The 16,657-nt window shown below is 37.2% G+C and overlaps 1 protein-coding gene across 5 annotated transcripts in view; it reads right to left on the bottom strand.

Annotated features, from left to right (window-relative positions):
- Window positions 1–3,459: 3,459 nt before the first annotated feature.
- BEND6 (BEN domain containing 6) overlaps window positions 3,460–16,657 on the bottom strand; it is a 67,671-nt gene continuing 54,473 nt past the window's right edge. For all 5 annotated transcript variants that reach the window (XM_029945275.1, XM_029945274.1, XM_029945278.1 and 2 more), the window contains 4 exons: window positions 14,632–14,852; window positions 12,544–12,736; window positions 11,555–11,691; window positions 3,460–4,723 (listed from right to left, as the gene is read on the bottom strand). In XM_029945275.1, coding sequence (XP_029801135.1) covers window positions 11,564–11,691; window positions 12,544–12,736; window positions 14,632–14,852 — 542 coding nt within the window. In that variant the 3' untranslated portion in view covers window positions 3,460–4,723; window positions 11,555–11,563. The remainder of the gene's footprint in view (window positions 4,724–11,554; window positions 11,692–12,543; window positions 12,737–14,631; window positions 14,853–16,657) is intronic.

The raw sequence follows: 16,657 nt of genomic DNA, 5'->3' as shown, positions 1-16,657 counted from the left end.
CTCTCTCTCTCTTTCGCCTGATGGGAAACCTTGAGTGCTGTCTTCACTCTCTGCATCTCTCCCTCCTGCCCTGTTTTTCTCTTCCTCCCTCAGGAAAAGAACCCACGATGATTCTCCGCCCTGCTGGCTGGGGCGGGACAGGACAGTCAAGGAGTGTGGAAATGGGGAATCTCAACAGAATCTAGGTAGCACATTCAAATTGTTAAAACTCAACAAGAAGAACATCAGTGACCTGCCTGTCTCATAAAAAACCAAGTACATTTAGCTTGCTGCAGCAAGAGAGGATAGCCAAGTTTGCTCCATAGGCAAGTTTAGGAACATCTTAATCTAGGAAAGTCAGGGAGTACTTTAAAAATGAGTCTCAGGGGGCGCCTGGGTGTCTCAGTCGGTTGAGCAACCGACTCTTGATTTCAGCTCAAGTTGTGATCTCATGGTTTGTAACAGAGCCCTGCATTGGGCTCCAAGCTGGCAGTGCAGAGCCTGCTTGGGATTCCCCTCTTTCTCTCCCTGCACCTCCCCTCTCTCTCTCTCCCAAAATAAATAAATAAACTTTAAAAAATGAATGTTAGATGCTTACGGAGCAGAATAAATGTCTTTTCTTCTAGGGCTAAATAAATAAATAAATAAAACGTATATTAATACTTGGATCAAGTGCTCATAGTGGGTGTTTTGTGAAGTAGGGAGCTGGTTAGAATAGGAAAGTTGGAAAAAGAAGTTGTTTGCTGACCGCTTCAGGGTTCAAAGCCAGACTTCTTTTTTTTCTTAACTGTGGTGAAATATATTCTGAGGTTTCTCTTGCGATCTGGGTCTGTTACAGTGGTTTATAAGACATTACAATGGGCTCCTAGCTTGTAATAAAGGCCCTTTGCTCTTGCAGGCGTGACTCGGTCTCCCTAGCAGTTTCTGGCGTTTGCTTTGGGGTGATTTGGGGCGATTTAAAAAACTTGGGCACAACAATAGTAATTATTAATATTATTAATATATTATGCTAATATATATTAATATATTATATGTTTATAAGTGTATAAATATATACATCCCAGAATTAAAAGCTATAAATATCAAGATTGAAAAGCATGCTTCCTGAATAATGACTAAAAAGAGATGGAGAACAAGACATATTTTCATAAAATCTTAATATATCAGGGAAAGAGAAGGTCAAAAGAACCCCAGGGAGGATGGAAGAGCATATTCTGAATAAAAGAATGAGAATTAGGATTACATTATGCTCTTGATAAACTAGGGTTGCCAGATTTGGCAAATAAAAATATAGGACATCTAGTTATATTTGAGTTTAAGATGGATGAGTAAAAATTTAGTGTAAGTATATCCTAAATATTACAAAGGATATACTAAAAAAATAGTTTTTGTCTGATTCAAATTTAACTTGATGAATTCAATTCTTCCAGCAATCCCACAGTGGCAACAATGGATGTAACTCTGGTAAGAACATCCAAGTAAGCCTTATTTACCTTTCCCTTACTGTAAGAAATCAAATAAAGCAACAAGGAGAAAAAAACAACAATAGCAAAACACCCTGCCCTGCTATTTTTTTAAGTTTGTTTATTTATTTTGAGACATAGAGAGCATACAAGCATGTGCATGCAGGGGATGGGCAGGGAAGGAGGGAGAGAAAATCCTAAGTAGGCTCTGTGCTATCAGCACAGAGCCCAACTCAGGGCTCAAACTCACAAACTGCCAGATCGGGGACCCTAACTGAAACAAAGTTGCTTAATCAACTGATACACCCAGGTGCCCTGTTTTGCTATTTTTAGAAAAACAAGCAATGGATAATATCTGCAGAAACCAAGGATTTTTAAAAGTTGCTATTAGAAATTAAATTGTGCACAAAATGCAAGAAGGATGTCAAGGCCTCTCATGAGTAGCAGCCTCAGAAAGTACCAGTAAAAGTGTACTTCCCGAAAAGGAGAAACTCATCCAGAAATACAAACTCTATAACCTATATTTCAAACAACTGAGGGGTGAGGTAAGCTGAGCTTCAGCAGAAGTCACAAGATTGAGATGCAGAGAAAATGCACAGAGTATCTATCTGAGAGGGCTCCCAGCAGCAGATGTCAGAAAGATCCAGCAGAATCTCACTCTATGAAGGTCAAGGACTCACTGCTAAGTGCAAGGGCTCCCTCCTGTTGGCTGCTGCTGCCTGGGAACACAGGGCTGGGAACAGAAATCCTTCCAGACTCAGCTTGGGCTAGAGCCCCAAAGGGAGGAGGGCTACACAAAATATTTGCCAGCGGAGCCATGCTGGCTGGCATCTGTGGTCTCTGTGACTGCGAACAGAGGACTTCTGAAAGGTCTGAAGCCTGGCCGGGAACCCTGGCCCGCCCCCCCATCCATGAACTCACCTGCAAACAGCTGGACCAGCAAAAACCATGTCATTAGAAATTAATGTGAAGGAAGGCTATGGCACAACTTCAGCAGAAAGATTTTATAAGAAAAAATGTGAAAAGAGCTAAAAAATTACAAAAGCCTGAAAAATCTTCACAAGAAAAATGATGTCGCATAGAACAGATGAAGACACTGACTACACATTCCATTTTAAGGTAAATTTTTCTTCTTTTTCTTTTTCTTTTTTTTTTTTAGTATTTCATCTACTAGGTGAAAATCATAAGGAAACTATCAGTTCCATGTAGGAAGACAACAGAACACATAGGTAGGAACTCATTCCTTAGTTAAATTTTTCTTTGACACTTTTGATGTGCTAATTGTGGATTTAGAAAGTACTTCTTCAGATAACATAAAAATATTCATGTATTTTTAAATCCCAGTCCAGTTTTTATATTTTATTAATCTGGAATTCTTTATGAAATATAGTTTGAAATAGGAATGCAGCTTTATTATTTTTCATTCACCAGTGACCTGAGTATCATTTATTGAATAAACCTTCCTTTCCCTACTTGTTAAAGGATCTACTTTAATCATATTCTAAATTTGTACATATATGAATATACCATATATATGTATGTGTTCATTAGTTTTCTTATTTCAATTCATTAGTTTTCTTATTTATAACTCATTTAGAACCAATATATAAAGCTGAATTAGAAAGAATATATATATTCTATTAACTGTAAAAATATCAACACATTTCAAAATACTTTAAGGAAGGACCATAGGAATTCTAGTTGAAGAATAAATATGTTTTGCAAAGGCAATTTTATTTACATTTATTAGGTAAAACATATAACAAAGTAGTTTTTTTTTTTTTTAAGGAAATAACATGTATCTCAGTAAGTTTATCAGTTTTCAATAACAAAGTTAACTTTCTTGGATAGTGTGTATATATCCTACAAAGTATGGCTCTTTAGAAGATAAACAAGCCAGAGCCACGCGGTCCAATTGTAATGCCAATGCCTTAATGTATGTGGATAGAGAGGCAATCAGCCTAGAAAAAGATTTTTTCCTTGATTTTTATATACTAATAAGAAACAAGCAAATACCTTTTATGTTTTCAATGGGATTTATTTATATTTAAGTAAAAGTGGCAAATGTTAACATAAGTTATTTCCTTAATCATATTTATTTTGTACGACCACATTGTTATCAAGCAGCATTATGGAATGTTCCCTGGGTCCACACTCTGAACTTTCCTGAACTTTCTATGCATCTTCTTTCCCAACTTTAAACATGACCCTTTACACTGAAGAAGCATAGCTTGTCATTGCAAAGTTGTCATGTGTGAGAACCAGACATCAAAGGAGAGAAGCCTCTTGATGAAGAATGCTTTATCTTTCATTAATTTACAAAATGGTATTTTTCTTTTCATGTGATTATCCATCTCATAGGATTTTGTTTGCAAGTCTTTTTTCTTCTGATATTATGGAATCAAACCAGGTAAAACTAAGCAGTGTAGCAATAAAACCAACCAAATACATATGATGTAGTATCTTATATAGCATATTTTAGATGATATTCATGTTTTATATTACACATCTGTATTTAATATACTTTGGGAAATAAAAAGTTAGAAGCATGTAAACAAACAAAAATTTTTTCTGAAATCAACACATTGTTTCAACGGTCACAAAAACTTGGGTTTTTTTATTTCTCAGGAGTGCAGTGGAATAGATTCATATTAAAATAAAAAGGTCTTGCTGCTTTCCCTTTTTTCAGATTCCTGTTTTATGCATTTTTAGGTAACAGAATAACCTGTAATTTCATTGCAAAAACACCATTACTTGGTTAGATACGATTATCAAATTTTAGACCAACTTTGCTGTCCTCACGTTCATGTACATCGATTATTTCACTGTTTACTTTTCCAAGCATGCGCTTTATGCTAAAGATCCAAACACTAAACTGGGGAGTCATTGGTTATAATAAATGTACAGCGATTGATTAGGACATGACAAATCGTAGGAGTCGAAGATTTTGTTGCTATGGTAAGAGCTCTATTGTGTTAAGTTAGCTGTGCAGAGAAGCATTTGGGGAACAGGAAAATGCATATTTCCAAGAAACCATGTTGCATGCTTATTTGACTACTAGAAAATCTCTGGTTTGATGCATTACGGATATTTATGGTGGACTCTACATGCAGCTTCCTCAGCAAGCTTGTTGCTCCATCGAGAGCCAGTGATATTACAGACGTCTCCCAGCCTGTCATTATGTCTCTCTGTGCTCACTGCCAGGGAGTTTGCAGAGTCCCCGATGTAATCCAATGTTAGGTTCAAAACTGAAGATGTTTTATTTCAGATACCTACAATAGCTAGAGAAAGCAAATTTCAAAAAAAAAAAAAAAAACAGAGCAAATGTATGTTAGGGTCCTTACAATGCTTTTAACAGTTGTATGAGTTATTGTACCTACTACAAATTTTTGCTTAAAAATACAAATTGTTAATAGGAACTATTACTATGGAAGTGACTTAGAAATTATTCTGTCATCTATTCAGAGGAATTCCAGCATAGACAACAGTTAAAATATTTTACATAATTTTGATCTCAAATGACTTAAAAAAAATCTTTGCATTGGGTAAAATTTCAAACCCACCAAGTAAAATGAACCATCCCCACATACCAATCAATCATCCTGAAAATATTATCACCAATTCTGTTTGTCATTCAGTAACATTTATTAACTGCTTAAATAGCAGGCAATTCCCCAAATCTGGTTTACCTCTTTCAAAAGTCACAAAAACAAATGAGCTGGTTAGAGGCAGAAGAATTACTATAAAGTTAATAAAGATTGCTTGTATGAGTGCCTTCCAAAATGTTTACCTGCTTATATATTTTTCTTAAATTTGCAAAAGTTAGATATTTTAACTATAATCAGTTAAGACCACTGACTTTCTCTTTCAACTGCCCCTCAGCCATGTTTTCTCTCTGATTGTAACCATGGGGTGGCAGTGAGTGTTTCTGAGATTTTGCCAAGCATTGACTGGATATCTGTTTGTGCTCTGGCATCTCCCCTATTTATATTTATATTAATGGTGGCCGTTCCAGTTTGTAGTATCTCCTAGCAAAAATATGACTACAGTCAATGGAAAGAATATTTAAAAGGACTCACTCCATAGAAAACTTGAAATGCCCTCAAATCTTATAGCTCAGGTATCATAGAAATTTAACAGAGATTTCCTCAAAGTTGGCAATAATCCTAAAAATTATATTGCGACTAAAGAGTTAAGAATTTGAAACAAAACTCTTAAAACTGTCAAAAAGAAAAAAATAGAAAAGGCTATTATAAAATTGTCAAATGAAGAGGTAATCAACATGTATGCAACCCTCAAAAAAGTAGGATGAAAATATTATAGAGCTGTTAGTAAAAATATTATGTAATTTCTTCTACATTATGGGATATTTGAGAAATTTATTAATTTTTAAATATTATGTTATTTTGGGGCTTCTGTCTGGGTCAGTTACTAGAGCATGCAACTCTTAATCTTGAGGTCATAAGTTTGAGCCCCACATTGGATGTGAAGCCTACATGGCATTTTAGCTGATTGTGTATTCAGAATTTTATATTTATTTTTTAATATTATTTTTAAATATTTGTTTACTTTTGAGACAGAGAGACAGAGCACAAGCAGGGGTGGGGCACAGAGAGAGAGAGAGAGAGAGAGAGAGAGAGAGAGAGAGAGATACAGAATCTGAATCTGGCTCCAGCTCCATGCTGTCAGCACAGAGCTTGATGTGGGGCTTGAACCCACGAGCTGTGAGATCATGACCTGAGCCGAAGTTGGACACTTAACCGACTGAGCCATCCAGGCACCCCCATACTTTTTTATTTCTTAAAGTGAGTTCTCCAAATACTATTAAGCCTTAGGCCCCACAAATCCTGAATCCATCCTTAATATAAATAGTATGATTATCCCTGTATAAATTGATACTCAGAGAGTTCAAGTGACTTTCCAAAGGCCACACATTTATTAAGAGGTGGAGCAGTCTTCAAAACCAGACTTTCGGGGGTGCCTGGGTGGCTCAGTTGGTTAAGCGTCTGGCTTCGGCTCAGGTCATGATCTCACCGTTCGTGGGTTTGAGCCCCGCATCAGGCTCTGTGCTGACAGCTAGCTCAGAGCCTGCTTCAGATTCTGTGACTCCCTCTCTCTCTGACCCTCCCCTGCTCTCACTGCCTCTCTCTGTCTCTCAAAAATAAATAAAAGACATTAAAAAAATTTAAAAAAACCCAGACTTTCGGACTCTAAAACATATAATTTTATATGTCAACTTGGCTGCCTGTGATACCAAGTTGTTTGGTCAAACACCAGTCCAGATGTTACTGTAAAGGTATTTTTTAGATGAGATTAACATTTAAAGAGGTAGATTTTCAATAAAGTAGATTACCCTCCATGATATGGGTGGGTTTCATCGAGTTAGTTGAAGGCCTTAAGAGAAAAGACGAAGGTTATTTGGGAAGGGTGGAATTCTGCCTTCACACTGGCTTTGAACTCAAGACTGCAACATCAACTCTTCCCTGGTCTCTAGCCTGCTCACCTGTCTTGCAGATTTCAGACTCACCAGACCTCACAATTGTGTGTGCCAATTCCTTCAAATGTCTCTTTACATATATCCTATTGGTTCTGTTCCTCTGGAGAACTATGACTAATGCAATAAGAAATACAAAGGAGTATAGGACTACATCAAAATAAAAAGCTTTTGCACAGTGAAGGAAACCATTAACAAAAACAAATAGGCAATCTACTGAATGGGAGAAGATATTTGCAAATGACATATCCAGTAAAGGGTTAATGTCCAAACTATATAAAGAACTGATACAATTCAACATCAAAAAGCCCCCAAACAATACACTTTAAAAAATGGACAGAGGTCCTGAATGGACAGTTTTCCAAAGAAGACATACAGATGGCCAATAAGCACATGAAAAAATTCTCAACATCATTAATCACCAGGGAAATGCAAATCAAAGCCATGGTGAGACATTACCTTACACATGTCAGAATGGCTAAAATCAAAAACACAAGAAAAACTAGTGTTGGCGAGGATGTGGAGGAAAAGTAACCGTCACACGCTATTGATGGGAATGTAAATTGGTACAGCCACTGTGAAGAACAGAATGGAATTTCCTCAAAAAATAAAAAATAGAAATACCATATGATTCAATAATCTTACTACTGGGATCATGCCTAAAGAAAATGAAAATAGTAATTTGAAAACATATATGTTCCTCTGTGTTTATTGAAGCATTATTTACAATAGCCAAGATATGGAAGCATTAGATGAATGGATAAGAAAGATGTATTGTGTATGTGTGTACACACCACACACACACACACACACACACACACACACACACACACACACAGTGGAGTATTATGTAGCCATAAAAAGGATGAAACCATGCCATTTGTGACAATATGGATGAACCTAGAGAATATTATGCTAAGTGAAATGATTCAGGCTGAGAAATACAAATACCATATGATTTCTCTCATATGTAGAATCTTTAAAAAAGTAAATAAACAAAAGCAGAATCACACCTACAAATACAGAGAACAAACTGATGGTTGCCGAAGGGAAGAGTAGGGAATGGGCAAAATGGGTGAAGGGGATTGGGAGATACAGGCTTCCAGTTATGGAGTGAATAAATATGGAAATAAAAGGCCCAGCATAAGGAGTACAGTCAATGGCATTGTAAGAGCCTTGCGTGGTGACAGAAGGTAGCTACTTTTAGGGTGAGTACAGCATAGTATGTAAGTTTGTTGAATTGCTATGTTGTACACCTGAAACCAATGTAACATTTTGTGTCTACACTCAAAACAATTGATTTTAAAAAAGGTTCTTCAAAAAAATACAAAGAAGTATATGTTCGTGTTGGCTCTCTAATAGTTAATAATCATATAATCTCAGCAATTCACTTAACTTCTTTAGGTTTTAGTTTCATTATCTCCAACGTAAGGAAATAATTTTAGACCAGGATTTCTTCAACTTGGCACAACTGACATTTTGGGTTAGGTAATACTTTGTTGGGAGGGGGACGGTCCCATGCCTTATGGGACGGTTAGCAGCATCTGCGGCTCTGTCCACTAGATGCCAGTATTATCATCCAGTTGTGACACCCATGTTTACCTCTAGACATTTTCAAATATGCCCTAGCTGGGGGGCAGGGGACAAGAATCCCCCATCCTATTTGAGCACTGCTGTGTCAGATCATCTTTAAGTTATAATGTATGCATGTGTAATGTTACTGTGGAGATTATACAAGCCGCGGCAGCTTTGGCAATTTTAGGAGAAGGCTGTTGACCATTTAGTAGGATGTCAGAGAGGTGATATTCTAATATTCTGTAACTCTTATTTGCTTTAGTTCCTAAAAGAAAGAGACAAAAAAAGGAGGAAGGCCGGAAAGGTTGGCAACATATAGCTCTTGGCAAAGCGTAAGCTGCAGGCAACTTGAGGGCAGTCATAGGAGTGAGAGAGAATAGATAAAAAAGGGAAGAATGGTGGAATTTTGTGCTCATTTATTTCTGAGAGAAATGTTAGCTGGGAAGCGGTTGTTGTTTCAAATCCAAGCCACCAGTGGCAACCTCGTGCTCAGGGCTGGGTGGGGGACATGATCTACCGTGGGGCCCATGGGTGGGGGTTGCTGGGCTTTGTGGATGCACAGAAATTTGTAGAAGTCTACATGATTTTTCAGGGCATATTGCCTTGCTAACAGTGATGCAAAGGAAGTTATTTTTCCAAAGAGTACTTTTTGGGGTGGGGTGAGGAGGGAGTATGGTGTGCCTGCGTAAGTGCAGTCATCTTTAGGCTCCTTTCTGTTAAATGACCGAGAAGAGAAAAACATTGCAGTATTCCACTAGATGGTGCTATATTGGACTAATTCCTGAAGTATGGCTAAATTAAGTTTGATGTGACCCTGTCATTCCCAGCATGTTTTCTCAGTCCTTTTGAAATATTTTGGATTTAGCTATACTTCAAATGAAAGATACCTGCCAATTAAAAAATTTTTTTCCATTCTAGGGTTAATCTCCACCTTCTCCTTCAAAATATATGCATTTCTATTCCAAGCAACTTGTCAACAAAGTGAGGCTCAGGTCTGGAAGTCACTAGAATGAATATGCTGTGGTCTTAGCAAAAGATTTGTTCCTTTTTTCTATTTTAACCAATGCCATAGTCAGGCGATTAATAACACTACTACTGGGTTGCAAGTACAAGCAAAATTTATATAAAACCCTTTTGTTTTAATTTCTTTTACACTTTGCTGACAGAGTTGAGTTTTGTGCCTACCCTTGGTGGACTGAGGCATTAAAAACGCAGAAGTTGGGATATTGAAATACTCTGCAGAGCTCTGAAATGTAATTGTGCACCCCAAAAGGTAGCCCTATAATAACAGACCCTTGGAGTTCTGGCATTTAGCAAGGGAACTTAGCTACCTGGATAACTGGGTAGCTCATGTCAAAGCGAGCAGTTCTAAGGGCTCATTTAAGCAATTATCTCCTAACTGGGAAGCTGTGAGATCCATAGTCTACTGAAATTTTTCATCAGAAAAAGGACACAAATATCCTATCTGTTTTTAATATGCAAGTCAGTTTACCAGTACAGATGAGCCTAGGGAAGGATTCCCCCACTCCCGCCTTGCAGTTGTTATAAGGGTTTTTTTGTTTGTTTTGTTTTGTTTTGTTTCTAAGAAAGAGAAATTATTGTTGACTCTCATCAGAACAGGATTTGTTACATTGCAAAATAGTAAGGGACCGTCAAAGGCGGTGGGAATGGTAGTCAGCAAGGGGGGGAGGGGGAGGGGGAGAATTACTACATCACACAGGGCCCCAATCCCATTTAAAACACAGTCGGAAAATAAAGGCAAAATAAAATAGTGTCAAAGGTGACTCGAGTTAGGCAGAGAGCAAGTAAAGTCAAAGATAGAAATCAAGAAAATGGAAGAAAAACCTGTCCTCATCTATTTGCCATACACTTGTTCATCAAAAAATATTAAAAACACAATAATGCATTTTCCCCCACATAGTTTCCATCAAAATAATGAAGAGGAAGCTGAGCACAAGGGAACCCGCCGGGACACTGGGTTGCTAAAACAAACACAAAATTCCACTCGGAACAGTTTTGCCTAAGGGCAACGGCCTGACCTTGAAGTGTATTTCTATCGAAACTCACTAGCAACAATTCTTTTTCTTAGTTAAGTAGAACATCTTGATAAAAATCCTTACCAAACAGATACAAACTATAACAACTGATTTAAAGATTTAAAAAATTATTATTAATTTTAATGTTTATTTTTGAGACACAGAGAGAGAGAGAGAGAGAGAGAGAGAGAGAGAGAGATCATGAGTGGGGGAGGGGCAGAGAGAGGAGACCCAGAATCTGAAGCAGCCTCCAGGCTCTGAGTTGTCAGCACAGAGTCCTGCTCAAATTCACAACCCATGAGATGGTGACCTGAACCAAAGTTGGATGCTTAATGGACTGAGCCACTCAGGCACCCCCAACTGCTTTAAACATTTAAAGATAGCGAGTAGCGGAAGGATGGTGGAAGGGACCCCTCAGGACTTCCAGCCAGTTAGTACCCGATGAACCACTGTATGGAGTTTTTGATGTACCTCCGAGATCTCCCCAAGGTCTGCGTCTCCCCTGTTCTAGAGAAACAATTCCTAAATTCTCAAGTGTCCCTCCACTGGCTCCTTTCTACCTCCACTCACAAGTTAACATACATTCTGTGAGAAAAGAAAGAAAGACAGAAAGGAAGGAAGGAAGGGAGGGAGGAAGGAACGAAGGAACGAAGGAAGAAGGAAGGAAGGAAGGAAGGAAGGAAGGAAAAAAAGGTTACTTAGTAAAACACATTTGAAAGACATGCATCCTCTATCGCCTTTTTAGAGATTTCTGATGCACTCGGGCATATTAAAGAGTATAAAATACTCTGAGAGGTTCTGGGAAAGGAAAATCTGTATCTGAATTTAGCATTTCCCAAACTGAAACCCCCTTCCCCAACCTCACCTTCGCCCCACGAATACCTATCAGCATTTCACTGGCCACTAATATTCTCTAGAAGAGAGTTCTCGGAATGCTACTGCAGGGATAGAAGTATATTACACCTGCTTGGCCCATTGAAAGGATTGTGAAGATTGAGAGGACTTACCAAAAGGATCTATTTAATATCCTGAGAGTTCAGATTTCTGCTTAAATTTGGCTTCTTGGTACAGTTGTTTAGCTTTTGCCCTATCATTCTCCTAATTGAAACGTCATCTGTGTTGGGAAATAACTGTTTTGTGACTCCTGTAAACAATAAGAACAATAAACACGCAAAAATACTTTTTGAGGCCTTTACATCTTAAGGTATGAACTGAGAGAAAACATCTAGCATTCCACGTTATACTTTTGTCTCTACTTTGCAAAGGCAGCCCAAACCCCCACGAGATAGTTAAATAGATGAATATACAGGCAGGGATTTCAAAGCAAAGCAAGAGATACAGAAGGTCTGTTACAAACTGAGAGCATATGTACTTGCCTTCCTATAGTACCACTCAGCTTTAACCTTGCTACTTGTTCTGAACTCTAGATCTCCTTGCTCCAAAATGTTAGGAATTTTTTTTTATCCATTCCCAGCAACAGTTGAAACAAGTAGCTTCTGACTGATCCTTTTCCAGCTAAGAAATGATTCAATGATTTCCTAAATTTGTTTGATATTTGTAAACAAATTATTTGATAACCTTGATTATTGTATTTGAGGAGATTCGTTAACTTAAAAACCATAAGTAGGAAATTAGCCTCTATTTTTCAAGAATTAAAGATAAGGGGTCTATAACCAAGATAAAAAAGAGAAAATAAGATATAAATTGCTACTTGAATTTTGTTTGAAAGGGTTTTGAAATGCATTTTTCTAAAACTATGAATTTAAGAACTCAAACATGTCAGTGAAATAAAATTTATTTTTATTTTAATAACTACCTCAATGCAAATTATTTCTACAAAATTTACTGTTTTTAATAAGAGGTTTAGTTTAGGCTATCTTGAGGTTTTTCTTTCATAGAAAAATAAACAACAAAAGGACCATGAGAGAATGACTTAACTTTGAATGATAAAATAATTTCAAATTAGTGTAACAATGTAATACAATTATATTGTCACCTATGATTTCTTGAACTTCATTCTGATTCATAGCTGGTTTTACAGCTTTGTCCCTCGAAGTAGAGGACTTTGCCCCCGTCAGGCTGTGTGTGGCCATGTATTCATTCGTGTAAAGTACTTGCATTAAATCATTAATAAACTTCTGAGGCTTGCTCTTGTTACAACGGGCAATCTGCCATTTTTCAATCTTGAACTAAAAAATACAAATTAATAGTTGAAACTGCACAAAGAAAAGGAAAGTAAGTATCTACAGAAATATATTACTGATTGAGTTAAAACATACTAGAAAACAAAATCAACATTTTTAAGGTGATGCATTTACCTTTAATATATATTTTGCATTTCAGGGGTTAAAGTTCAACATTATCTTTGCTATAATGCCCAATACTTAGGTGGTGTTTGTCCCAGAGTACATACAAATTCTTGTATGTCATCTGGATTTGGTAGTTTAAGGATGAGTCCCATCCCCAATACCTCCTCCTAAGTGTGGTAGGCAGAATAATGGCCCACTGAACATATTCACGTCCCTGAAGTCTGTGAATATATTACCTTATAAGGGAAAGACAACTTTGTAGATGTGATTAAAGTTAAGTATCTTAAGATGAGAAAATTATCCTGGATTATCCAGGTGGGCCCAATTTTATCACAGAGGCCTTAAATGCAGATAAGGGAGACAGAAGAGTGGATCAGAAAAGAGATGCAGGGGGTACTTGGGTGGCTTCGGTTGATTAAGGGTCCAACTCTTTATTTAGCCTTAGGTCATGAGCTCAAGTTCAGGTTCAGGTTCATGAGATCAAGGCATGTGTCAGATTCTGTGCTGACAGTGCAGAGCCTGCTTGGGATTCTCTTGCTCCCTCTCTCTCTGATGCTCCCCCACCCCCTCAAAAATAAATAAACATTTAGAAAAAAACACATAAGAAGGAGGACAGAGCAGAAGAGTGAGAGGGGCTTTGCCTGCCATGGTTGGCTTTGAAGGTGGTGGAATGGACCACAAACCAAGGAATATGGTTGCCTGTAGAAGCAGGAATGGACTCCAGTGTATAGTCAGCAAGGAAACGAGGAACCCAGTTTGAAAACCAGAAGAAACTGAATTCTACAATAACCTAAATGAGCAGGAAACAGATTTTTCCATAGAGCTTCCAGAAAGGAATGCACCTGCTGACTCCTTGATTTTAGCAGACTTCTGACCTATAGGACTCTGATATGATACCTTTGCATTGTTATAAATCACAAAGTTTGTGGTCATCTGTTAATATAGCAAAAGGAAATTGATATAGCAATATTCAAATATTCTAAATGTTAGATTGGTAGTATTTAATTATTGTTCTGGAAGGCATATTTTCAAAGCTGAGACCTCGTTCTAATGAAACTCTGTCTTTTCAGTTTCTGTTTCTTGATGAAGAGAAATTGGGGAAGTAGGGAAAGAATTATGTTTATACAGCATGCAGAGGCTGAAATTTACCTTCTCTCAATGATGTAATTTTGTAATCCTTAATGTGTTTTTACCTATTACTGTATTAGGAGTTTTCTAGGGCACCTGGGTGGCTCAGTTGGTTAAGCCTCTGACTTTGACTCAGGTCATGGTCTTGTGGTTTGTGAGTTCAAGCCCTGGAATGAGCCTGCTTGGGATTCTCTGTCTCTGTCTCTGCCCCTCCCCCCCTTGCATTTCTCTCTCTTTCTCTTTCACCTTCAAAATAAATAAATAAACTTTAAAAAAGAGTTTTCCAGTTTAACAACTTTGTCATTAACCACAATTTGACTTCAGTTTTCTAAACTGGATATTCGTGAAACAAATATTGTTTTGATTTATTGTAAAAAAATTGTTTTATGTAATTACATTGTTATGATCATGACCTAAAGTTATCTAAAGTTATCTGAAAAATCAATGATTATTTTGTAGTCTTTTTTCTAAATGTAATTTTTGAGTAATCTCTACACCCAACACGGGACTTGAACCCACTACCCCGAGATCAAGAGTTGCACGCTCCATGGACTGAGCCAGCCAGGCCCTCCATCATCTTGTAGTCTTATTTTAAGTTTTGTATTTACTGTATTCCAGAAAAAGGTAGGGCAAGTATACCAACTGACCTGTTTCTCATCAGTATGATGCTCTTCTTCAGCTTTCAAGGAAATTGGTGAACTGGAATTAGAATTAGAATTACTGCACGTTGAGGCAAATGAATCTGGTGAGGAGTTGTTTGTTGCTCTCCAGAGAGTGGACGCAGATGTAGACATGCTTCCTCCACCCTTCAGTAGGGCCTCCGCCATACCAACCAGTTCTTCAAACTGGGTGACAGCCTGTGGTAACACTAAAATGGCAAGAGAAAGTAACACGTTATCAATACTTCTAATAATAGGGACATATATTCTTATTTTTTATTGTGGTAGATACACATTGTAATGTGGGTATAGAAATAGGTGGGACAAATTGTTAACATTTTCTACTTTTGGAAACTAAGCATGGCAAGAAGAGTGATTGAGACATATTTACTTTTTCTTATATAACAATGGCTTAATAATAATATTTAAAAACATTTGGTTATTGGGGGTGCTTCAGTGCCTAAGGTAGTTAAGCATCTGATTCTTGATTTTGGCTCAGGTCATGACCTCCTAGTTAGTGGGTGCAAGCCCACATGGGACCCTGTCTTGCCAGTGTGGAGCCTGCTTAGGATTCTCTGTCTCTCCCTTCTCTCTCTGCCTCTCTCTCTCAAAAAGAAATAAATAAACTTATAAAAATGGTTATTGTATTTAAACATATATTCATTATATCATAACTAAAATAACTACATGAATTATAAAATAACTAAAATGAATTAAGACGTTGATTCATTTCTTCTAATCACTAACAGTATTACTTGAAAGTTTCATATCTTATTTGGAGACATTACTGATTCTATTATCAATCACCTTCCTGATATTCACATCAGGCCAATTTAAGTGACCCTTTCTATTTAAATTTATTAAAATAACATTTCAGTGACCCTTGTGTGTGGTTTTCCAGGAAGTCAAATTTCATCAAATAAATAAAAATCTATTGCCATTATTCAAAACTATGTTTTCACATATTAAGGATGAATTTTGGTAATCAGCTGAATGTTCTCCTTATTCCTTTTTAAATGGAAACCCACACATTGAAAGGTTCATGTCTCCATGTAAAATGGTCTTCTCTGTTGTTATATCTAGTTTGTTTCCTAAGGACAAACAACATTGTGTTGGAGTTGGAAAACACATTGAACCCTAATTTAGCTCCCACCCACGGTTGAGGGTACTGGATGTTGGAGAAGTAAATAACTCTGAAACGTTTTTGGACTTTTCTTAAGCACATTATTAAGCTATAATCTTTAGACTAATATTTGATTTGAAAGCTGAAAAGCAGCGTAGTGATATACGTACAAATCAATACATCTGGTACCATATTATTAGAAAAATAGTAAAACCTGCTAAAGAAAATCTTTTATATTCTTTCAATTAATATTTACTAAGCATCTTTCATGTGCCAGACACTAATTCAATAAGCATTGTTTATTGGGCATTTAATAATAAACATTTGTCTAGCTTTTACTCTGTGCCAGGCACTATTCTGAGAACTTTACTGATGTTCAATCATTTAATCCTCATTACTCTCTGAGATAGATATTATCATTATCCCCAGTTTACAGATGAGGACAATTAGGCAGTGAGAGAGGTTAAAAAATCCATCCAGGGTCAACTCAGTTAGTGGAAAGAGGAGCCAAGATGCAAATTCAGACTTAGCCAATTCCATGCTATAAACGGATATGTTATGTAGATTGTCAACATTTACCAACCACCATATTAAATGCAAAGGCTGAGACTGGGCGCAAAACCAAATGTGATCCTGGCTTTTTGAACTGAAGTGAAGGGAAGAGGGGTTGGGCCATTATTTACCTAACCATGGAGTAGAGTAAGAATTTGGCTTGCTTAAAGAGGTCTGGCCTCCATCTAACCACCTAGTTCCTCGAAAGTAGCCTCTAAACCCTTGGAATTTCCTGAGTGACAGGAGGCATGTCTTTGTTATTCAGGTGAGTCCCTCAATCCACACCTGACATTTATGTTAAAGTGTATCTCAGGGTGTGGACAATCACACCCAATAGTC

Source organism: Suricata suricatta, chromosome 7 (genome assembly GCF_006229205.1).
Source record: "Suricata suricatta isolate VVHF042 chromosome 7, meerkat_22Aug2017_6uvM2_HiC, whole genome shotgun sequence".
Classification (NCBI taxonomy): Eukaryota; Metazoa; Chordata; class Mammalia; order Carnivora; family Herpestidae; genus Suricata; species Suricata suricatta.
The sequence above is the reverse complement of the archived record's forward strand: the minus strand, read 5'-3'. Positions and strand labels throughout refer to the sequence as shown.